This window comes from Capricornis sumatraensis, chromosome 15 (assembly GCF_032405125.1).
Source record: "Capricornis sumatraensis isolate serow.1 chromosome 15, serow.2, whole genome shotgun sequence".
NCBI classification, from domain to species: domain Eukaryota; kingdom Metazoa; phylum Chordata; class Mammalia; order Artiodactyla; family Bovidae; genus Capricornis; species Capricornis sumatraensis.
In genome coordinates, this window is record NC_091083.1 from 80,428,655 (window position 1) to 80,452,960 (window position 24,306).

The 24,306-nt window shown below is 43.4% G+C and overlaps 1 protein-coding gene across 1 annotated transcript in view; it reads left to right on the plus strand.

The window, feature by feature from the left end:
- The window catches only part of ARFGEF2 (ARF guanine nucleotide exchange factor 2), an 81,927-nt gene extending 69,681 nt beyond the window's left edge, over window positions 1–12,246 (plus strand). Inside the window, exons 34-39 of the mRNA XM_068987222.1 lie at window positions 1,187–1,301; window positions 3,903–4,033; window positions 7,053–7,221; window positions 8,384–8,522; window positions 10,988–11,105; window positions 11,646–12,246. Coding sequence (XP_068843323.1) covers window positions 1,187–1,301; window positions 3,903–4,033; window positions 7,053–7,221; window positions 8,384–8,522; window positions 10,988–11,105; window positions 11,646–11,822 — 849 coding nt within the window. The 3' untranslated portion in view covers window positions 11,823–12,246. The remainder of the gene's footprint in view (window positions 1–1,186; window positions 1,302–3,902; window positions 4,034–7,052; window positions 7,222–8,383; window positions 8,523–10,987; window positions 11,106–11,645) is intronic.
- Window positions 12,247–24,306: the final 12,060 nt, after the last annotated feature.

Sequence of the window (24,306 nt, forward strand, 5' to 3'; positions counted from 1 at the left end):
CTCAGGTCTTCTGCATTGCAGGCAGATTCTTTACCATCCGAGCTACCAGGGAAGCCTTATAGGAGCTAAACACTGTATATATTCGTTAATGTGGTCTTTTGAAAGTGGAAAGAAGTATTAAGAAAATAAGTCACTTCACTCAATAAAAGCTAAAAGCACTTCTAGCTTTTGTTTCTGCGACTGAGCACATGCAACCCACATTTGCAGTTGAGGCTCACTTCATACCTAATGTATTAATACCATTTTGGACATTTTTCCGTATTCTTAACTAGTCTTCGAGGACAGCCTCTTCCCTGGCTGCACATTATTATAATTTATTTAATGGATTTTCTCTTGTTGAACTGTCAGTTCTGTCCTTTCACTGTTGTAAATATTGCTTTGGTGTAATTATTCTTATTTATTGCCCTCTTACATAAAGAGTGCTTTCCTGGGACTTCATGGTGGTCCAGTGGTTTAAGACTGTCTTCCAATGCAGGGGGTGTAGGTTCAGTCCCTGGCCCGAAAACCAAGGTCTCACATGCCTCATGGCCAGAAAAAGAACCAGAGCAGAAAGCAATATAACAAATTTAATAAGAGACTTAAAAATGGTCCATATCCAAAAAAAGAAATCTTAAAAAGAATGCTTTTCTCTTCACCAATGAAATAGTTTTTATTTTTTGTGTAAAACCCCATAAAGAAGTTTTAGTTCAAGTATCCCTTTAAAATACTGTGATTTACAGGGTAAACCTTTAGTCTTACTATCTAGCTTCTATTTCCAAATAACTATAAAGGCATTAGATTTTGAAAGGCTTTTGGGATATAGCGATTTAAAAATAAAGCACAGCATGTAAACATTTTCTGTTTACCTTTCTGCTCTCAGCTTTAAAGAAACCTCCTACCATACTCATTTGTTTTTGAACTTGATCTCGTTAAAAATTGTCACACTCATCATGAAATCATAGTGTGTAGAGAAATGCCACCTAAGTTGGAATCAGAAGATGTGAAATTTTAATGGGAGAAATAAATTGTTGAAATTCATAATCTCTCCCATGCAGCCTCTGAAAAGTGCTACACTGTACTTCAAGCTCAGCAGGACACTTACACATTCAAGTTGGGCCAGCAGTGTTAAAACCAGGCACATCTCTGCGCAGGTCCTGCATTGTGAATGGAGGAGTGAGCATTGTGTTTCTCTCTGGTTAACTTCCAGGATGTGGATCTGGACCGCCAGTCTTTAAGCAGCATTGATAAAAATGCCTCTGAGAGGGGTCAGAGCCAACTCTCTAACCCGACCGACGATGGCTGGAAAGCCAGACCATATGAAAGTAAGACCCCTTTTCTTACTGTTTTTGTTTTTATTTGTTTGTTATTTTAAGTAGGTAACACATGTACATGATTCAAATATTCGGCAGGTGCAGAGAGGTAAAGAGGCTTTGAGCCTTCCTTCCACCCCTGGGCCTCAGTCTGCAGCTCCCCTCCCCTGTGGCAGCCAGTATTACCAGTTGCTAATAGTCCTTTCTAGAGATTCGTGTGTAAGCAAATGCCTATCCAACTACACAAGCATATAATGCGTGTTTATACTTACATATGAATTCTCTTCCACCCCTTTTATAGACATTATAGAATGCCGTTCATTGTTCTTTATCTCTAATGTACCTTAGAGATCATTCAAAAGTCAGTACCTGAGGTGCTCTCACACTCTTTCATGCTGCTGTATGTTGTCCACACTGCAGCTGTGGTATTATTTGCTTAATTGGGTTCCTGCCAGTGGATATTCATGTTATTCCTGGTCTTTTTCTGTTATAAACAACACTGCATTGAATCACATAATACATGTGTTATTTGTGAGTTTATCTGTACAGTAAATCCCCAGAAACAGAATTGCTAGGTTAAAAGAGAAGTGCCTTTGCTATTTTGATAGATAATTCCAGGTTGCTTCCTATTAAGGTTACACCTGTTAACATGATCTTTGAAAACACCTGGGTGATACTTGGTATCTTTTGAGTAGTCTTAATATGCAGTTTTTTAATTATGAGTGAAACTGAGCAGTTTTTCCTGTGTTTAAGAACCATTTCTGTTTTCTGTGAGCTATCTGTTTGTAATACTGGCTCATTTTGTACTGATTGTTGATCTTTTTATTGATTTGAGGGGGCTCTGTGTGTTAGAGATCCCTTTGCTGAATATAAATTTCAAATTACTTTTACTGATTTATCTGTTAATGTTGCTTATGGCATGTTTTCCTGTCTGTCATTTTAAAAAATAGGTTTTCCAGTTGCTGTGAGCCAGGCACTGTGTGTCCCATGTGTGTATAGTCCTTATCCTTGCCGTGATTCTTATCCTTGCCGTTTGAGGGGGTACCATTTTACATTTGAATGAATTAGGTCTCAAATGACATGACTTGCTAATACGTGGTAGAGTCAAGATTCAGACACTTTCGACTGAGAAATTGAACCATTTCTGGTGTTAGTCTGGTCTTTTTTAAAGTTGTGGTTGATATTTTTCTTCATAGTGGTTTCACCTTCTTCTCAGCACACCAGTCTGTAGGTGTCCACATTGGCAGGAACTTCTGAGGCAGCGCATTAGACAAAGCCCTGTGTGGTCACCATTATCTTTTGAAGGCTAGAAAATAACCACCCTCAGAATTCATTCAAGAGGCGCCACCTTGGAGACTACAGGCCGCTCCTCCATGTCTGTGGCATGGCCAGCGTGTCTCCAGGGTCCAGGCAAAGGATGAGCTGAGTCCTCATCAGCCCCAGGTAAAGGAACCAGTGGACGTTTCTTTCAGTGGAACCACTGGGTGCAGCAAGATACTTAGATTCTGAGAGATGCCTGGGACTTGAGACCCTGCCATTTCTCTAGGGAACAGAACTTTGTTTCTCCCAGTTTTCCGTCTCCACCACCTCCTTTTCAGGGATGAGCTCAGTGCATAGAGCAGCAGTCACAACCCTTTACACACTTGAATTGTTTACTATCTTTTCATTTTGGGTCCAGGGTGGTGGTGTCATTGAACAAGTATAAGTTAAGTGTACATCTGTTGCAATTTCCACTTAAAACTCATTCTGTGTGGAGAATTTTTATATGTATAATTTCATAGCTATTTTCAAAAGCCTGAAGATGACCCAACTCCCTGTTAACGTTTATCTAGTACTTTCAGCATTCTGGTTCTTTAACAGTAAGTTGGAAAGGATGCTCTGCTTGGACTGGAGTCAAATCAGCCATGGACTGTCCCAGAACCCAGGGATTAAGAAAATGAGACATTAGTTGGAGTCTGGTCCATAGGCAGAAACCACATCTATGACCTAAGCAGGGAAAATGCTCCACAGAGAATTATTTTAGCCACTGAAACAGGCAGAAGAGCTTCTGAAGGATATGGAAGCGGAAAATGTGGGCAGTGACTGCTCCATCTAGCGATTCAGGAGCCAAGAGTTTATATGAGCTGCGCCCCTTCCCTCGACCCTCGCGCCTGAGATTTAGCCCTTTGGCAGGGCCAGCTACCACCAGGAACCTGTAGCCTCTTGTGGACAGAGCACAGCCCAGAGCCAGTCTGTAGAAGTGACCCTTTGGGCAGCAGAGAAATGTGCTGGAGAACAGGGACCCGCGTCACTGACACCCTTCACCTCTTCAGGTGTTTGCTCAGAAAGCACATTTTCAGAGAGAACCTTTTCTGGCCAGCTCGTAGCCCCACCTTCACAGCCGCTCTTCCACCTCCCAACCCCCACCTTGTGTCCTCGTTGTGTGACATCCTATATCTTATGCTTAAATAGCTTGTTTACTGTCCTTCTCTGCCACGGGGGGCCAGGGATTTTTGTCCAGCTTATTAATTGTTATGCCGCAGCATCAAGATCTGTGCTGGCACACAGGAAGAGCTCAGTGAACTCAGTACTGGCTGAATCATTATTAGGGTTAATCTTTATCATCTAATATAGATCAGAAACTGTTTGCCAGCCTCCTCATCAAGTGTGTGGTCCAGTTGGAATTGATCCAGACCATTGACAACATCGTGTTCTACCCTGCGACGAGCAAGAAGGAGGACGCAGAGCACATGGTTGCCGCCCAGGTGAGGGCGGGCCTGGAGAAGAGCATCCTTGCCGGTTGGGAGGTTGCCCGGGTGCGGTGATTTGCTGGAGCCACTTGGGTTGGCTGCGAGAGCCCCTCACGCTCACTGCCCCCAGCCCTGTGTTCAGTGACAAGGGTACTAGTCACTTACTATTGGCCGTAATGGGAGTGTTTACCCCACAGAAATCACCAAGCACTAAAAATCGGCCTTTCCCAGAGAGCCAGTTTACCAGCATTCCACTGCTGAGATTCCACTCCTTGCCTTGGTGCTTCAAAAAAAATGTGTTATTAATCATAGGGACTGCTCCTTATCATTGATCCACAGTTAACCCATAACTAACTGAGAAGGAAAAGTTATGTGGCTAAAGGTCCCAGTTTTTCCTTCAGAAAGAATACCTTTTTGTTTTGTATATGCAACCTTTTATATATACAGTGTGCTTGGAAACAGAACTCAGTGTCCAAAAGTGGGACAGTAACCTTCCACCACAGGTTGCAGACCTGAGTGCCTCGTGGCCTGGGTGATGCTGTGAGCAGTGGCAGCGAGCCGGTGGGCACAGTGGGAGGCCGCTGAGCCCTGCCACCTCCCTGCTGCAGGGCTGGTTGCCACCAGGCTGGTAGCTGTGACAGTCTTCCAGTTTTTCAAGCAGAGTCGGAAATCAAGATTTCAGGGGATGTTCCTGGCGGTCCAGTGGTTAGGACTTGGCGCTTTCACCCTGAGGGTGCAGGCTCCATCCCTGGTCAGGGAACCGAGATCTCAGAAGCTGTGCAGCAGGCCACCCCCCTGAACAATGGAAACCTCTTGTTTGTTAAATACTGTAATCGTACCTGTGGGGTAGATACAGCACAAGGGCTGTCCTTTTCTGGGTTTTGCTTATATTATTTAAGTGTATAGTTCAGTGGTTTTAGTATATTCACAAAGCTATGCAAACTTCCCCACTAATTCTAGAACATTTTAATCACTGCAAAAGAGAACACCCTGACCATCAATATCACTCCCCATTCCCTTCTTGCCCCAGCCCTTGGCAACTGGTGATCTATCTTCTGTCTCTGGGTTTGTCTAACCCAGATATTACATATTATGTTAGTTGTATAACTTGTGAGCTTTTGTGTCTGGCTCCTTCTGCTCACTGCTTTCCAGGCTCGCCATGCCAGGGCATGTACCCCACTCCACTCTTCTCACCTGGGCTGAATAATATCCCCTTTTGTGCCCAGGCCTCGTTTTGTGTATCTGTTCATCAGTTGATGGACATTTGGGTTGTGTCCACCGTCTGGCTGTTACAGATAATCCTGCTGTGAACATTTTTGTACAGATTTTAATGTGCACATATGTTTTTAAATCTGTGGAGTATAAACCTAGGAGTAGAATTGCTGGGTCATATGGTAGCTTTGTGTTTGCCTTTTTGAGGAATTGCCAGACTGTTTTCCAAAACAGCCAGACTATTTTCCATTCCCACCAACAGTGTGTGAAGGTTCCGGTGTCTTCACCTCCTCGTCAGTGGTTATCACTGTGTTGCTGGTTTTATTTAAATTATTTTAGGCATCCTCATGTGTGTGAAGTAGTAGCTCATTGTGGATTTGTTCTCATATTTGGAGAAACACCTATTCAAATCCTTTTCGTTGGACTATTTATCTTTTTATCACTGAAAGAGCTTTTGTATTTCCTAGATACTAGTCTCTTAGCACACAGGTATATGATCTGTACCATTTCGTGCATTATCTTTTCAATTTCTTGATGGTGTCCTTTGAAGAACAAAAGTTTTTAATTTTGATAAAAGTCATGTTACTGTTTTTTCTCCAGTTACTTTAAAAGTTATTTCTAAAAGCATTGCCGTAATTCAAGGTCACAGAGATTTAGGCCTACATTTTCTTTTAAGAATGTTACAGCTTTAGCTCTTATATTTAGGTCTTTGATCCTTTTTTTTTTTTTTTTAGTTTATTTTTGTATATGATGGGAGATAGGGAGTCTACCTTCATTCTTTTACGTGTAAATACTCAGTTATCCCAGTACCATTCGATATAAAGACTGTTTTTTCCCTGTTGAATTATTCTGACATCCATGCTAGAAATCTCTTGGTCATAAGTTTGAGGATTTATTCCTGGATTCTCAGTTATTTTCCATTTAGCTGTATGTCTGTCTTTATGCTAGAATCACAGGGTCTTGATTAGTGTAGTTTTTTTTTTTTTAATAAGTTTTTTTTAAATAGGGAAGTATGAGTCTTCCAGCTTTGTGCTGCTTTTTTTTTTCCCCAAGACTGTTTTGGCTGTTCTATGTCACTTACATTTACCTATGAATTTTAGGATCAGCTTGTCAGTTACTGCAAAGATGTCAGCTGGAATTTTGATGGAGATTACACTGAATTTATACACCTATTTCAGGAGTATTGTGAACTCTGCCCTTTTGTAACCTCTGGCTTGTAGGGAGGGATGTGGTCCATTTTCCTTGAGGGCTAAGCAAATACAAAATCCCTAATTATGTCCCACATTTCAGGCAACATGTTGAATAAAAATTTCTAGCATTTCATACCTATTTTTATGGTTTTTCCCTTCATGTTTAAAAACACAATTGTCAAACCTACTGAAGTTCATTGATCATGTGATGAGGCTCGAGATGAGATGCCACATGGGCTTTGGCTGAGAATTTCTTTCACTATGCTTTGAGCCTCACAGCTTCTGTCACAGGTACTACAGATTGATTTTCTCGTTTTCCACTTTCTTTATAAAATAAGCGGACAGTGCAGTCGTGTAATGAAATCTGTAATAGCTGGAGAAACACACCCTCCTGTTGATGCAGTGAAGGCAGTACTGACACGGCTGAAACTTTGGCCGCAGAGCCTGCCGTCGTGCAGGAGCGCAGCGTGTCCTGTTGCCAGCCAGGGGCCAGAGTCTGAATGGAAGAGCGTCGAGGCTGCTGAGGAAGGCAGTGTGCCTCATAGAGAGGAGGACCCTGGAGAGCTCTGATACCAGCGTGTCCAGAGCCAGTCTGTCTTCTTTACTCAGCTCTGTTATCCTCCCCTCTCCAGCAAGACACGCTGGACACAGATATCCACATCGAGACGGAGGACCAGGGCATGTACAAGTACATGTCTTCGCAGCACCTCTTCAAGCTCCTGGACTGCTTGCAGGAGTCCCATTCATTCTCAAAGGCCTTCAACTCCAATTATGAGCAGCGGACTGTCCTGTGGCGAGCAGGTAAGGCAGACTACACAGATGGGGCAGCTGGTTGCCCTGGTCACCGTCGTAAACCATTAAAGCCTTTGGAAAGTCCCTGGTATGGTACACACAGCTGGAATAACTTAACAGGTGTTTTCACGCTTGAGGGAGAAAGAAGGGAAATTTCATCCCAGTACCAGGAATATGGCCTGGCACACAGGAGATTCTCAGTATTTGATGGAAAAACAAATTAGTTTAGAGTTTAATCTAGCAAGTCAAGAAATTTTACATTAGATTAAAATTGTAAAGTTAAATATGATGGTATAAAAACTGTGGAAGTCTAGGAGAAACAGACACACTGGTACATTTTCTGGGGCTTTTAGGGGTTTTTCTCTCCCACCTCCGTATGTAAATACACAGTCCTGGACATGAGTGATGTATGTGTGTAGACACACACGTATGTTTGTATAGGGGTGAAGACAGTAGGAGTCTCATTTTGTGAACTTTGTATGAAAGTGATACTTTATATATAATTCTTGTATTATTACCATTTTTTCCCCAGATGCCTGTTTTAGCCCATAATTTTAAAATGTCATTTTTCTCTTTAGGTTTAAACTTTCTAGGTGTTTTAGGTCTTTGCCAATAATAAGATTTTGCTTATTAGAGTGGTTTACACATCCCAGTGGCTGATTGGTATTGCTTTGTTTAAGAAAATGTGTTCTTATATATGCTTTGTGGGGAAAAAAAAAAAAACAACTAGCAACTCAAGAAACATGCTAGAACTTTAAAGAGCCATAACACTTGAGAAGGTGAAATGAATGGCTTCAGCCTCCAGCGAGCAGAGTCTGAATGGAGAACAGTTCAGGGTGTGTCGAAGAGCAAAGTATGTCCTATACGGAGGGTGCAACGTCAGGGCTGCCTTTGTCCAGTATCACAATTGAGCCGTGTCAAAACTGTGAGATCAAGACTTCCCTGGTGGTCCAGTGGCTAAGACTCTGTGCGCCCAGTGCAGGGGGCCTGGGTTCCATCCCTGGTCCACATCCTGCAGCTAGGATCCTGTGCAGCCAAATATATAATAATTTTATTTTTTTTTAATGTGAGATGGTTTGATATTTCCTAAAGTAACTACGTTAGGTTCCCACATGATTTCTCAGCATTACCCTAGGAGTGTGCACAACTTACGTGACTATCTGATCCCTAGGTTTTAAGGGCAAGTCTAAACCCAATCTTCTAAAGCAAGAAACCAGCAGCCTGGCCTGTTGTTTGAGGATCTTGTTTCGAATGTATGTCGATGAGAACCGCAGGGATTCCTGGGAAGAAATTCAGCAGCGACTTTTAAGGTAAGAAGAAATTATTTCTGATTAGATTTCTTATCTGTAATACACCAGATGCTTTACAACAGTACTGTGATTTGAAAAGAGTAGGAGAAAAATACCTCTATGTTGACTGCCCGAGAAACTGTTGTCCTTTTTGTTTTTTCTTTCTGTTGGGTGACTCTTCTATTCCAGTTTTCTTAATGCCCTGAAGAGGACAGGGCCTTGCTTCTTCCATGTATCATTTCTTAAACCACAGAAACCTCAGCAGGGGAAAGTGCCCTGAGCTCAGAGTCATCAGGCCCCAGTCCTGGCTAGGTCCCCTCTAGAGCACTGTCAGCTCTAACATCCCACCATTCCTGCTTCCCAAGAGAAGCATGCAAGAATCATGTGGGCCCCAGGATGCCCTCACTCTGTGCAGAAATTCAGCAGTGGGCAGGGAGTGGGTGCCATGGAGAGAGCCCTCTGCAGAGAAGTCGATCTTTGCCACCCAGTTTCTTGGGCAACTGTGAGCAAGACGCCGTGTTTGTGCCTCTTTTCACTCCTTTAAGATTTGAAGACATTAACGTGGAGTGCTGACAACCATGTGACAAGACACATGCTCTTCTTGCACCACGGGTCTTCCTAGAAGTCACGGGGCATTTTACATATATCTGTGTATATATATGTATACATGTATCTCAAGAGCCGTAAAGAATTCCATCTCTCTTTGACTCAGTAATTCCACTGTTAGGGAATCACGATTCTCACACAGAACATTCATTGCAGATATAAAGAGAAAAAATTTAAAAGAGCTCAGCTGTGTATCAGAGTATATCATAGGATATACATTACGGTATATCCTATGATACAATATTAGGCAGCCTTTAAAAATGAAGTTTGGTGGAAGTCCCTGGTTGCCTAGTGGTTAGGATTGCAGGCTTTCACTACCATGGCCTGGGTTCAATCCTTGGTCAGGGAACCGAGATCTCACAAGCCACATGGCACAGCCAGAAAATAAATAAATGAAATTTTGTAAATGAAGTGTTTAAAAAATAATTTTCTGGAAAAAAAATAATAGTGATTTTCTGGGACTTCAATGGCAGTCCAGCACAGATAACCGCAAGCTTCCAATGCAAAGGGCGCAGATTTGCTCCCTGGTCAGGGAACTAAGATCCTGTATGCCACACAGTATGGCCAAAAAATTAAAATAATTAAAAAAAATAAAATTTTCCTTGATGGGGAAACATGCTCAAAACACAAGTTTCACCACAAAAAAGCAGGAAGTAAAACCATATATACTTGTAATATTTCAGCATTGCTTTTTAAAAGTCACCAAAAATAGCTGGAAGTAAATATGCCAGAATAATGTCATGTGTCCCTTAGAGTGGGCTTCCCGGTGACTCAGCGGTAAAGAATCCACCTGTAATTCAGGAGACACAGGTTCCATCCCTGGTTGGGAAGATCCCCTGGAGGAGGGCATGGCCACCCACTCCAGCGTTCTTGCCTGGAGAATCCCACAGACAGAGGAGCCTGGCCGGCTGCAATCAGTGGGGTCGCAGAGAGCTGGACGCGACTGAAGTGACATAGCACACACACACGTTCCTTAGAGTGATGGGGTTGTGGGGATTTTTTTTTCTTCAGTGATTTTTTTTTCCCTTTTCAGTCATCTTACAAAGAATATATGACAAGTCATAAACTGAAAAATGAATTCATTAATTAAAGGGGACAGCAGCAGCTCCTTTCAACTTAACATCAAGTCCAAAAGAGAACTACCTACCTAGTCTCATACTGTTTCTCTGGAGGACATACATAACTGTTAAGTTTCTAATCCAGCCTGTTTTAAAAACTAGCTGTGGTGTGTTGTGTGAGAAGAGAGTGGGGGTCCGTGGTTAACTGTGGGTAACAGGCTCTCGTGCTGAGCATGTTGCAAACTCTGCCTGGCCGAGCCCCCGCCACCGGCCCGGCCTGCACTGGCCTCACGTTGAATGTCCTTGTTCAGTTTCATCCCGCAGCAGCCCCTCGAGTCTGGCACAGTTGTTTATTCCCATTTTATAGCTGAGCAAACTGAAGCTCAGGGATTTGCTCAGGATGGCACGGCCAGAGCAGGTGCTCGTTAGAAACTCACTGCAAGATCAGAGAGTTCTCTTCGTGGTTGCCGATGGGGAGGATGGGGCAGAGGGGTCATTAGGGAGTTGGGGATTGACATGGACACTCTGCTGTGTTTAAAATGGATCACCAGCAAGGACCTGCTGGAGAGCACAGGGACCTCTGCTCAGTGTTACGCAGCAGCCTGGATGGGAGGGGACTCTGGGCGAGAATGGGTATATATGTATGTATGGCTGAGTCCCTTTGCTGTCCACCTGAAACTGTTAATACCGCAGTATTATTAATCACTTATACTCCAATACAGAATAAAAAATCTAAAAAAAAAATGAAAGAGTTCTCCACTCCAGTGAAGTGTGTGACCTTCCTCTTCTGTCTGACTTGCACCCCTCCGCTGCTTCTTCTAGTGTGTGCTCCGAGGCCCTGGCCTACTTCATCACAGTGAATTCTGAAAGCCATCGGGAAGCCTGGACAAGCCTCCTATTGTTACTTCTAACAAAAACGCTCAAAATAAATGACGAGAAGGTATAAACAAGTAATGTCTTCACCAGAATTGGGTTTGGGTTGGCTTTATACTGAGACTTTGAAGTAAGTACTTTCCCCATTCTCCCAAGGATGGTTACATAACCAGCACCATTCTCAGAGCATTGGCGAGAAGCTGATTCATTATGAACAATGGGTGTCTGAGGTTACTGGGCTTTTTCTCTCAAAGAACCCCAGTGGAGAAAGGCAGGTTGCTGTTAAACAACTACCTGATTTTCACTGTGGCTTTGTTGTTGGAAGAGAGGGTTGAGGTTGTGAAAGCCTGGATTAGAACTGGAATCTTGATTTACTGAAATGAAAACTGGCTTTGGTAGTAAGGCTGTCCCCAGTTTGTTTTTGGCATTAAATATAACTAAAAGAAGTTTTAATTGGCAATTTTTTGCACCTATTTTCCAACAGAGAGGAGAAAAGTGCCAATATTATTTGCAAGAAGTTCCAGGGTGAGATGAATACTTTCAGAAAACCAGGGTCAGAAAAATAGTTCCACGTCTAATTTTCTCTCTCCTTCTCTCCCACCTCAAGTTTAAAGCACATGCTTCCATGTACTACCCCTACCTGTGTGAAATTATGCAGTTTGACCTGATTCCTGAGCTCCGAGCCGTTCTGCGGAAGTTCTTCTTGAGGATAGGCGTTGTGTATAAGATATGGATTCCAGAAGAGCCATCACAAGTCCCAGGGAGCCTGTCACCAGTCTGGTAGCCCTGGCGCCTGTGGGCACCACTGTATCTCTGCGGAACTGTCCCCACGATGCCCCTGCCTCGCACATCTCGAGAAGGGTCAGACCACAGAAAGTTGACATCCTGAAGCTAGAGAGGCCTGGGTAAGGTTGGTTCCATCAGAGTCCCGGGACTCGGGCATTGCGGTGTTTCTTTAAACTGCTGCGTACCCAGTTGACACAGTAGGTGGGGAGTCTGTCTCATTTCCGTCAGTCTTTCCTCATTACCCATCGAACTGCTCGTCACCTGTCATTGCACTCGCCGTCACTGTCATACAGAGTCCCACAACTGGCTATTCACTCCCGTCAGAGGAAGTCACTCTCCTTGAAAATACTGAACATAGCTGTATAGGTTCGTGATTACTAGAGAGTACATTAATAAAATTTCTTGTAACGGCTAAGTGCCACTTAAAATACGCTGGGTTTTTTTTGTTTGAGTGTGCTAGAGAAGTTTGAGTGTTTTTGTCAGTTGTGAGTCAACTGTAGTTATGTTAGCCTGGGGAAAGGTACAGGGAAAAAAGTGTTCTTTGTTCTTTTTCCCCCCTGTTTTGTTAATGTCTGGGTGATTTTTAAAGCATTTTTTAAAAAAAAGATATTACTGAGGATTTGACTGAAAGCAGAGCTTAGTAATAAAGTTAGAATTAAGAGCTTGCAAGGTTTAAAAAGCAAACGTAGTGCTTCTGGCTCTCCCTGTTTTAGTAACGGGGGGAGGAAAAGCCTACAGGAAAAAGGAAGCAATTGAATGAAGATGGCTAGTCTCCCTTGAAGTATTTGTAGAGGGGGTATTAAAATTTCCAGAATACATTGTCCATCTAATATATGGAGTAGTAACAAAAATGAAGTAGTAATTTAAGAGAGTTAATTTATATTTGAGTAAACCTTTTATTTTTACCTCGGAATAGTGAGTATACCAACAGTTAGTATCTCTGCTTGGCACAGTCCCCAGCATTGGCCAGCCCTCGAAAGCGAGAGAGATGGGGGAGGGTGCTGGGCACTCTGCGTGAGGAGGGGGCTCCTGTGAGCCTCCACAGCCACATGTTGCGGGTTGAACCCAAGCAGACACGTGCCATTGTGAGGCCAGCACAGCTGACCGTGACCTTGGCAAGAGGTGGCCGATGTTCAGTGCTTCCGTTAATTGGAGCCGAGGAGCTGAGTTCTCTGGAAGGGTTAGGTTCTGGCGTCCTTACGATGTTAGTGATGGTGCAACACTCTTCGCTGCCATAGAACTGAGTTGTGGTGCAGCTTGTGGAGTAGGCAGTCTGCGCGTACGGCCCAGGGCCTGCAAGCAGTTGGTCCGGAAGCTGACTTGACTCAGGTCGGTGAGAAAGAACACAGGCTTCATCTCTGCCCTCACTTTCTGCTCGCCAAGAGCAGCCCTCAGCATTAGAACCGTTACAGAGGTATTAAAACATGCAGACGGCTACCTACGCCCTGTAGTCCTATAAACTGGGTTGTGTTGAGGTCAACTCTGGTGCCTTAGAAGTTAGTCAGTTGGGAACCTAATCTAAAAAAAAAAAAAATCAGATAGTTTTTCTTTATAGAGAAAGATTTCTGGTGCTTTTGTTTACTAAGAGACCGATTTCTCACATTTTTGTGTGTGTGTGTTCTACCAGCCTTGAGAAATGTTTGGTTTTGGCCAGCAGTACTTACTCCCCCCCCCCCCCCCAAAAGTGTTTTAATTTCTCTACCAAAGAAAAAAAGAGATGTTTAGGTTTTTACGTTGTTTACGTCCATGAGAGAAGAGGGGCTCTGACACTTAACAGGAAGGGGCAGGGGGAGAGTGTTTTTCACTGTGAGTGGGAAACGTTAGCACAGACGACGTCCTGGTCCTAAGCTCCGTCACATCCTCACCCTGCAGCATGGAAGCCACGCGAGGACTCCCTCGCTGGCTCTGTGGTTCGTCACAGCCTCAGCAAGTCGGCCGTCCCCATCGACACCCTCACTGAGGGTGTAAGTGGGGCGCACGCAGGTCCACTCATACATTTTCTGTCCAGCCGTGTCCCTGCGTGGAGATCTTCGCTTCCCCTCTGAGGGTCTCATGGGACATTTTCTTCACTGGATGGGATGGCAAGACTCTGCCCATGTATTCCTGCCTCCTCTTTCATTTCTCCCTCTGCTCACAACGTAGGAAATGTATAAGTGCATTTTGTTCTTGCCGAAACATTCAGGTTTGAATTTCTTTTCAGCTGCATTTTTTAAGAGATTCGATTTTCTGAGTGAGGCATTTGAATTGTACCAGCATGGACCTTTTAAAAACTGGATGTCAAAGCATTTAGGGTGATTATTTTTCTTGTCAGTGGACCGTGACATACAGGTGAAAATCCCTTACCTCCAGTAATAAGCCATTCAGCCTAAATTCTCTTTTGTGAATAAATCTATCCCAGCTCACGGCGAACGTGGTGCATGCCACCCCGCAGACAGCCAGGAAGGGGGTGACCCCGCAGCCCTGGGCCAGCGGCCGTTCACTCACAAGGGTACGGAGGAGAGCAGCGCGTTTCCAAGGCCTTCTTTCTTTCTCAGTTGCTTTAAGTGTTGATTATTTGTGCTGGGTCTCTAGAGAAGCTTCTGTTTGTTACAATACTGCTGCTTTGAGCAATTTTGTTTTTCTTCATTGTCCTTTAGGGAGATCACCAGCTTTGGCATCTTAACAACAAACAGTGGATGGGAAATTTTATTTCTAATAACGCATCTTTAGTCAAATACACCTTTTTCCTGTCACTCCTCATGTACAACCAAAGAACATACGTAATGGGAATTGTTTAATAATATCTGGAAACAACATTTCCTCTGAGAGGTGACTTTTGTACAAAATGAAAAAAAAAAAAACTAAAATTTCTCATCATTCTTTTGTGATTATGGCTATACACTGAGTAGTTATTACAGGAACCTGCTGATAAATGCTAGTATGACCATCGCATTCAGATGTTTGTTGTTATGATGCGAATGGATATTGGTTTAAATAGAAACTGGGTTCTCAACTGCATTTTCTGAATTCTGTTCTAATACTTATGTTAAAAGTAGGCATAGTTCAAACTCATGCGAAGTCCTGGAGTTTGCGATCCACAGCTTTGTAATTTGGAAAACAAAGAAACCAAAGCTGAGTATTTAAAAGAATGACTCTACGTGAAAGTCTGTGCTCTCAAAAAAAGACACTCATCAAAAGTGTAGTTTTTCTCAGTATTCTGATTTTTACAAAATTTTATCTTGCATATTTGCATCAAATATTTCTTTATGTGCAAATGTATGTTTTACCTCCTTAAAAATGCCTAAAAATTAGTTAATAGCTACTTTTGTTTAATCTATACACGATGATTAAGTGCATTTAATATTGGTAATTTAATGAAAAGCATTCCTTGCCCAATGGATGTACACATTTTTGAAAGAATAAGCAGAATTATATAATACGAAATGCTATGTAAAGTTTTCTATGTAAAAATATTATGTATAATACTGTTAAAATAAATATCCGATGCTTTAATCAAGTGGTAAAACAATAAAGTTTTAAAAAGTAAAACTGCTTTTAATGTAGTAATTAATGTATATCAAGCCATTATGCATATCAGACTTGATCATGTATGGGGCTTCCCTGGTAGCTCAACTGGTAAAGAATCTGCCTGTGATGCGGGAGACCTGGGTTGGATCCCTAAGTTGAGAAGATCCTCCTGGAGGAGGGCATGGCAACCCCACTCCAGTATTCCTGCCTGGAGAATTCCCCGTGGACAGAGGAGCCTGGTGGGTCGCAGAGTGTTGGACATGACTGAATGACTAAGCACAGCACAGCACATCAAGTTTTGGGTTTGTTCTTGTGGCAGATAAATGTTTGTACTTTATCAGTTGGTGGTAAAATGTGGCCTTTATATTTAACTAATATAATTATTAATGAGAGAATATTAATTGTGGGTTTTAATTTTTTTAAGTAAAATTCCCCTTTCATCCCCCTCCTCATGAAAGAAAATATCCAGTTATGAGGTCATGAGAAGATTATTTCATCTCATTAATTAGTTTGACCAGTGGCTTAGTTTCCAAGAGGAGACAGAAATCTCCTCTTGCTGGCATTGAGGGCAAGATTGCAGAGGAGGACTCCCAGGGAAGCCAACTGGGCATGAGTGGGAGGCCATCCTAAGGTTCACACAGGGAGCCAACCTAGGAAGCTTGCCTTTTCTGCTTCCAAATGCAGAATCTATTTTTCTTTTCTGGTTTCGCCTCATGGCAAAACCCACCCCCACCCCACCAGCAGTGAAAGCACAGAGTCCTAACCCCTGGATTGCCAAGGAATTCCCCTGCAGAATCCATTCTGAAATATCTCACATTGTAAATCATGACTGTAATTAAAATATTCCACTGCTGAAATTGACTAACACATGGTCGTCTTTACTAATTCATTGGTATAAAACATCTTTCTCTGGTACCACATTTCAGATGCTTCCAGGGAAGAACAAAAGAACGGCCCTTTCTTTTGGAAGAGCTTCCCTGGTGGCTCAGATGGTCAAAGCGTCTGCTTGCAATAAGGGAGACCCGGGTTCAATCCCTGGGTTGGGAAGATCCCCTGGAGAAGGAAATGGCACCCCACTCCAGTACTCTTGCCTGGAAAATTCCATGGATGGAGGAACCTCGTAGGCTACAGTCCATGGGGTCGCAAAGAGTCGGACATGACTGAGCAACTTCACTTTCACTTTTCACTTTCTTTTCTTTTGGAAAAGGTTTCTGAAGAGTCTTTTATCTCTTCAGAGCAGACACTGCCTGAGTTTTATCTAGAGCACTGGTTTTCAACCTGCTGCCAACCAGGGGCTTTCAGTTCTGTCCCCAACACTTGGCAATGTCTGCAGACGTGTTTGGTTGTCATATTTTTGGGTGGGGGTGGCTGTGCTGCTGGCATCTAGTGAGTAGAGGCCAGAGATGCTGCTAAACAGCCCCCGACTCCGACCCGCAAGTTGGGGGCAGGAGTGGGGGCTGTAGTGTCAGTAGTGCCAAGGTTTAAACACCCGGAACTAAAGTGACTTCCTCTGAGTAACAGGGCTCCTTCAGGATGTACTGTAGGACCCGAAAGTCCCTCTGCGGCAGATACTTTGAGCTTGTTTTGGCCGTCCCATTAAAGTCTCTTGCTCACCCAAGTGGAGGGCGTGCTTAGGTCACTGGCTTATTTCAGGTTACTGATTTAAGCACTTTGAAAGGTAATTTTAGCATTATACTGCATTTTGTAACCTAACAGACTGGTGTACATTTTAGGCAAAAGTACATTTCCTTTTTCAGAGGACCAGAGTGGTTGCCTTCCCTGGAATTTTTGCAAACGTGTAACATGCCCGTTGTCTAGGTTTTGTTGCTGTTCAGTCACGAAGTCGTGTCTGACTCCTTGTGACCCCATGGACTACAATACATCAGACTTCCTGTCCTTCCTTCCTATCTGCCAGAGCTTGCTCAAACTCATGTCCATTGAGTCGGAGATGCCATCCAACCATCTCATCCTCTGTCATCCTCTTCTTCCGCCTTCAGTCTTTCCCAGCATCAGGGTCTTTTCCAATTAGACAGCTCTTCACATCAGGTGGCCAAAGTATTGGAGCTTCAGCTTCAGCATCAGTCCTTCCAGTGAGTATTCAGGGTTGATTTCCTTTAAGGTTAACTGGTTTGATCACCTTGATGTCCAAGGGATTCTGAAGAGTCTTCTCCAGGACCACAGTTCAAAAGCATCAATTCTTCAGCGCTCAGCCTTCTTTATGGGGCAACTCATATCGGTACATGACTACTGGAAAAACCATAGCTTTGACTGTGCAGACCTTTGCCAGCAAAATGATGTCTCTGCTTTTTAATACACTCTAGGTTGGTCATAGCTTTTCTTCCAAGGAGCAGGCATCTTTTAATTTCGTGGCTGTAATCACCATCTGCAGTGATTTTGGAGCCCAAGAAAATGAAAAGAAATCTAAATTGTCCTTGGGTTAGTGATTTGCGTCACATAGGAACATCCAGCTTAGTAAATGCAGTTGCATACCAACAGCAAGAGGAGAAGGACGAGGACTCTGTAAGGATTCTGCAAAAAATGATTTTAGTACTTTTTTTAATGTCTCTTTCCAGACACAAGCCAACCTTATCTGGTATTCAACTGAAGATTGAGCTTTTGAGGATAATTTTATGTAATAGTCAATTTTCATCTTTCCCAGAGACTCCTAATCTTCACATGGCGATTCTATAGCTTCCTCTCCTCTAACCTAATTCGGATTTGCTTAAAGAATTTATCTTGAGCTATGTCCAGGAAATACTCATGTGTTCTAATAAACGTCTTAGCTTGAGTAAATTTGGGCTTAAATAATGACATATTGATTTTCTTCAGAGTCCATGGGTTTCTGAGAAAAAAACAAGCTGTGTAGGAGAGGCCAGTGGTCAGATCATGGAAGCTGGAAGGAAGAACTTTTTGTTTAGAAGGATTTGTTGTGTGAACTTTCTGCCCTTAGTGGGTAGCAGCATTAGATGAGGACACGGAGGGCCAGTGAGGCCGGATCGCACAGCAGGAACGCGGTAGAGCTGGGACTCTGGCCCAGACTCTGTCTTCAGAGCACACACACACTACCCACTGTGCCCGTTCCGGGGGATAAGGTGGAAAGCCCAGCAGGGCATCCAACAGAACACAGTCCTGGTCTCTCAGGAGCTTATTTTCCAAGGATCCTGTTTGTAAGTTGAACTGCTTGGGTATTACAAACACCTGAGTTGGAAACCATTGTTATCAGATCTCTTACACTGCCTTTGTAGGGTTGTACCTTCAGACCCTTTCCTGACTAGCACAGACATTCAGAAGTCAAGCAAAGAAATAGCGACTAGCAGAGAAAATGAGAGGAAGCGAGCAGATGCCGAGGCTGGGCCAGTAAGCCCTCGTGGTTTGTGCCTTCATTTTTCCACTTTAATACACATCTGTAAAAGTCACCAGTTCATAAATGTTGGAGAGGTTGTGGAGAACAGTATGGAGGTTCCTTTAAAAAACTAAAGACAGAATTACACACGATCCAGCAGTCCCACTCCTGGGCATATATCCAGAAAAGACAAAAATTCTCATTCAAAAAGATACATACACCCCAGTGATCATAGCAGCATGATCTATAATAGCAAGACATGGAAGCAACCTAAGTGTCTATCAGCAGTTGAATGGATAAAGAAGCTGTGGTATGTTTGTTTAGTCGTTCAGTCGTATCTGACTTTCTGAAACCCCATGGACTGTAGCCCATCAGGCTCCTCTGTCCACGAGATTTCCCAAGCAAGAATACTGGAGCAGGTTGCCATTTCCTTTTCCAGTTCCTTCCAACCCAGGGATTGAACCTGGGTCTCCTGAGTGTCTCCTGCAGGTGGATTCTTACACTACTGAGCCACTGGGGAAGCTGGGTAAAGAAGGTGTGGTATACACACACACATACACAGGAGTATTGCTCAGCCATTAAAAAGAATGATATAATACTCTTCGCAGCAACATGGATGAGCCTAGAGATTATCGTACTAAGTGAAGTAATAAACGAGTTATCAAAAGGGAAAGGAGAGGGGAAGAAGGGATAATTTAGGAGTTTGGGATTAACATACACACTACTGTATATAAAACAAAAAACAAGGACCTACTGTAGAGCACAGGGAACTATATTCAATATCTTGTAACCACTTATAATGGAATAGAATCTGAATATATATATATATATATATATACACATAAATCACTTTGCTGTACACCTGAAACATCGTAAATCAACTATGAAAGTGAAAGTGAGAGTCACTCAGTCGTGTCTGACTCTGCGACTCCATGGACTGTACAGCCCATGGAATTCTCCTGACCAGAATACTGGAGTGGGTAGCCTTTCCCTTCTCCAGGGGATCTTCCCAACCGAGGGATAGAACCCAGGTCTCCCACATTGCAGGCAGATTCTTTACCTGCTGAGCCACCAAGGAAGCCTCTATACTTCAATTTTTTTTTTTAAGGCGCAAATTCGTGACTTCTTTAGAGTTCCACACTTGCTCCTGACTCCGAGCCTTTGCTCCTGCTGTTTCTCTTCCTGGATGTGTTTTCTCTGGACTGCTTCATGGCCACTTCCTCCTCCTGGATTCCAACTCAAAAGCTAACTTCTTGAAAAAACAAGAACGAACCTCACCTCATGTTTGGCCACCTAGCCCCTGTCTGCATCTCTCACCTCCACTATATCCCACCCCCGGCCTTTTTTTTTTTTTTTTTTGGCCACACTGCATAGCAGAGATTTCCCTCCACCTGCAGCCTTGATGTTCCCTTCAGGCCTTCCCTGAACAGGGATCTCACACAAGGGAAGGGTTATTTAATGCGTTGGAAAATGAAGTGAAAGTTGCTCAGTCGTGGCCAACTCTTTGCAACCCCATGGACTACACAATCCATGGAATTCTCCAGGCCAGAGTACTGGCGTGGGTAGCATTTCCCTTCTCCAGGGGATCTTCCCAGCCCAGGGCTGGAGAGCAGCTGAATGAATATAGCTCACTGGGGGCACTGGCTCCAGAGGGTGTGCATAGCCCACTACTGACATCTGGTGGCTCTGGGGCAGAAATACAACTACCATGGGCTCATGCAGTTGGCGCTGTCCTGTCCTATTTGCAACCGCATGGACTGCAGCACTCCAGGCTTCCCTGTCTTTCACTATCTCCTGGAGTTTACTCAAACTCATGTCTCCAACCATCTCATCCTCTGTCGTCCCCTATTGCCCTCAATCTTTTCCAGCATCAGGGTCTTTTACTCTACCAATGAGTCGGCTCTTCACATCAGGTGGCCAAAGTACTGGAACTTCAGCTTCAGCATCAGTCCTTCCAATGAATATTCGGGGTTGATTTCCTTTAGGATTGACTGATTTTATCTTCTTGCCTTCCAAGGGATTCTCAGAGTCTTCTCCAGCACTACAGTTCAAAAGCATCAATTCTTGGGCGCTCAGCCCTCTTTATGGTCCAACTCTCACATCTATTCATGACTACTGGAAAAACCATAGCTTTGACTACACACATGCAGTGAGTCTAAATATTTCAAAGTCAAATATCAAGGTATGAGCTTTCAAATAAAACTCATCCTAACCTCCTTTCTTGATGCTGGGAAAGATTGAAGGCAGGAGGAGAAGGGGACGAGAGAGGATGAGATGGTTGTATGGCATCACCGACTCGATGCACATGAGTTTGAGCAGGCTCTGGGAGTTGGTGATGGGCAGGGAGGCCTGGTGTGCTGCAGTCCATGGGGTTGCAAAGAGTTGGACATGACTGAGCAAATGAACTGAACTGAACTGAACCTGCTTCCTTGATAAATACTTTCATAATACCTGCAAATCTCGGTTCAAAAGTTGCATTTCCAGGCTCCCCAGCGTTCCATGCCAGAACAGAGCGGCACAGGGGGAACTGGCCTTTGTCCTGCACCCCTTCTCCGCCGCAAGCCACAGGCCGCACCGCAGGGCTTTGAACGCGTGTGGATACTCAGCTCCATCCAAACTCTGCTGCGAACTCATTTGCCTCCATCACACTTCCAGCTTTGGGGCGCTCCCATTGGCTGCACATTTGCTTTCAGAACTGACCCAGGCAAGAGACTTCTACAGATCTTGGAAAAGGACTCAGGGCCCAGTGTGGAGGAGGGCCAGTGTGGAGCCCTCTAAAATACAGGGGCCAAGGGAAGTGTCCAAAGGCTTGCCCAGGCCTAAAGCAGCACCACCTGAGAAAAACTGAGGGCTGGGACAATGGAAGGGCGTCACGAATACTCTCCCGGGACTTCCTTGGCATCCAGTGGTTAAGACTTCACCTTCCAACGCAGGGGATGCAGGTTCAATCCCTGGTCAGGGATAAGATCCCACATGCCTCTCGGTCAAAAAAAACACATGAAACAGAAGTGATATTGTAATAAATTCAATAAATACTTTAAAAATGGTCCACATCAAAAAAATCTTTGTTTTTCAAACTTTAAACTTTTTACTTTGATTGGGGTGTAGCCGACTAACAATGTTGTGATAGTTTCAGATGAACAGTGAAGGGACTCAGCCATACATGTGTATGTATCCATTCTCCCCAAACCCCCACCCGTCCAAGCTGCCACATACCATCTAGCAGAGTTCCCTGTGCTATAAATAGGTCCTTGTTGATGGTATCCATTTTGAATATAGCAGTGGGTATATGACCTTCCCAAACTCCCTAACTATTAATATCCCTTCCCTACCCCCGGCAACCATAAATTCACTTTCCAAGTCTGTGACTCTCTTTCTAGTTTGGAGTAAGCTCATTTGTATCATTTCTTCTTAGATTCCACATATAAGGGATGTGGTTGCTGTTGTTGTTCAGTCGTGTTGGACTCTTCACGACCCCATGGACTGCAGCACGCCAAGGGATGTGGTATGATATTTGAAAAAAAATACACTTCCCACTGGTCATAAGAAATGGTCATAACACCTAACACTGTCGGGTACTGTTTCCCAGTTGCTTTTTCATGGGCCTCATACATATCATTTTTTCATACTTATCATTTCTTCATACATATCATTCTTTATCTTTACAACCACCCTAAGAGGAAGAATCATATTATTACCCCTATTTTAGAGATTAGGCAACCAAGTTATAAGTAACTTACCCAGTGTTATGCAGATGGCATTGGGGTCTTAACCTGAGTAGTCTGGCTCAAGTTCATGCTCTTAACTAGTATGATATACAAAAGGATGAAAGAATTCTGGCAATAAAGAGATGCTGAAAAGGATGTCCATGATACCTCAATAAAACGGGGAGGAGAAGACCCAGGAAATTGTTACAGAAAGAAAGCAGGTCCAACAGTATTGATATCAGACAAGATTGAATTGGAAGAGGAAAGCTTTGAAAGGGCCAAAGAGGAATATTTCACATTATAAGATGATAGACATCATCAAGAAGAAATAGCAGGAACCCTTTATTGACCTAATAGCTTCAAAATATAAATCAGAAGCTGACTGAAGTGCCATTTAACAATGACAAAGTCAGAATCACGATGGGAGACTCATATGCCTCTCAGAGAACATTAATAAAGAATATTTTAAAAATAAGAACATAAAGAACTTAAATATTCAATAAATTACCTACAGCTAATGTCATACTGTGGCCACAGGACTGGAAAAGTTCAGTTTTCATTCCAAAGAAAGGCAATGCCAAAGAATACTCAAACTACCGCACAATTACACTCATCTCACATGCTAGTAAAGTAATGCTCGGAATTCTCCAAGCCAGGCTTCAACAGTACATGAACTGTGAACTTCCAGATATTCAAGCTGGATTTAGACAAGGAAGAAGAATCAGAGATCAAATTCCCAATGTCCACTGGATCATCGAAAAAGCATGAGAGTTCCAGAGAAACATCTTCTTCTGCTTTATTGACTATGCCAAAGCCTTTGATTGTGTGGACCACAACAAACTCTGGAAAATTCTTAAAAAGATGGGAATATCAGACCACCTGACCTCCCTCTTGAGAAATCTGTGTGTAGATCAGGAAGAAACAGTTAGAACTGGACATGGAACAACAGACGGGTTCCAAATAGGGAAAGGAGTGCATCAAGGCTGTATGTTGTCAGCCTGCTTATTTAACTTATATGCAGAGTACATCATGAGAAATGCTGGGCTGGAGGAAGCACAAGCTGGAATCAAGATTGCTGGGAGAAATATCAGTAACCTCAGATATGCAGATGACACCATCCTTATGGCAGAAAGCAAACAACTAAACAGCCTCTTGATGAAAGTGAGAAGAGGAGAATGAAAAAGTTGACTTAAAACTCAACATTCAGAAAATGAAGATCATGGCATCTGGTCCATCAATCACTTCATGGCAAATAGGTGAGAAAACAGTGACAGACTTTATTTTCTGAGCTCTAAAATCACTGCAGATGATGACTGCAGCCATGAAATTAAGACACTTGCTCCTTGGAAGAAAAGTTATAACCAACCTAGACAGCATATTAAAAAGCAGAGACATTACTTTACCAACAAAGGTCCATCTAGTCAAAGCTATGGTTTTTCCAGCACCCATGTATGGATGGGAGAGTTGGACTAAAAAGAAAGCTGAGTGCCAGAGAATTGATGCTTTTGAACTGTGGTGTTGAAGAAGACTCTTGAGAGTCCCTTGGACTGCAAGGAGAGCCAACCAGTCCACCCTAAAGGAAATCAGTCCTAAATATTCATTGGAAGGACTGATGCTGAAGCTGAAACTCCAATACTTTGGCCAGCTGATGTCAAGAACTGATTCATTGGAAAAGACTCTGATGCTGGGAAAGATTGAAGGCAAGAGGAGAAGGGGATGACAGAGGATGAGATGATTGGATGGCATCACCGACTTAACGGACATGAGTTTGAGTAAACTCCGGGAGTTGGTGATGGGCAGGGAATCCTGGCGTGCTGCAGTCCATGGGGTCAAAAAGAGTTGGACACGACTGAGTAACTGAACTGAACTGAATGTCCTACCTGGGCTTCCCTGGTGCCTCAGTGGTAAAGAATCCACCTGCAGTA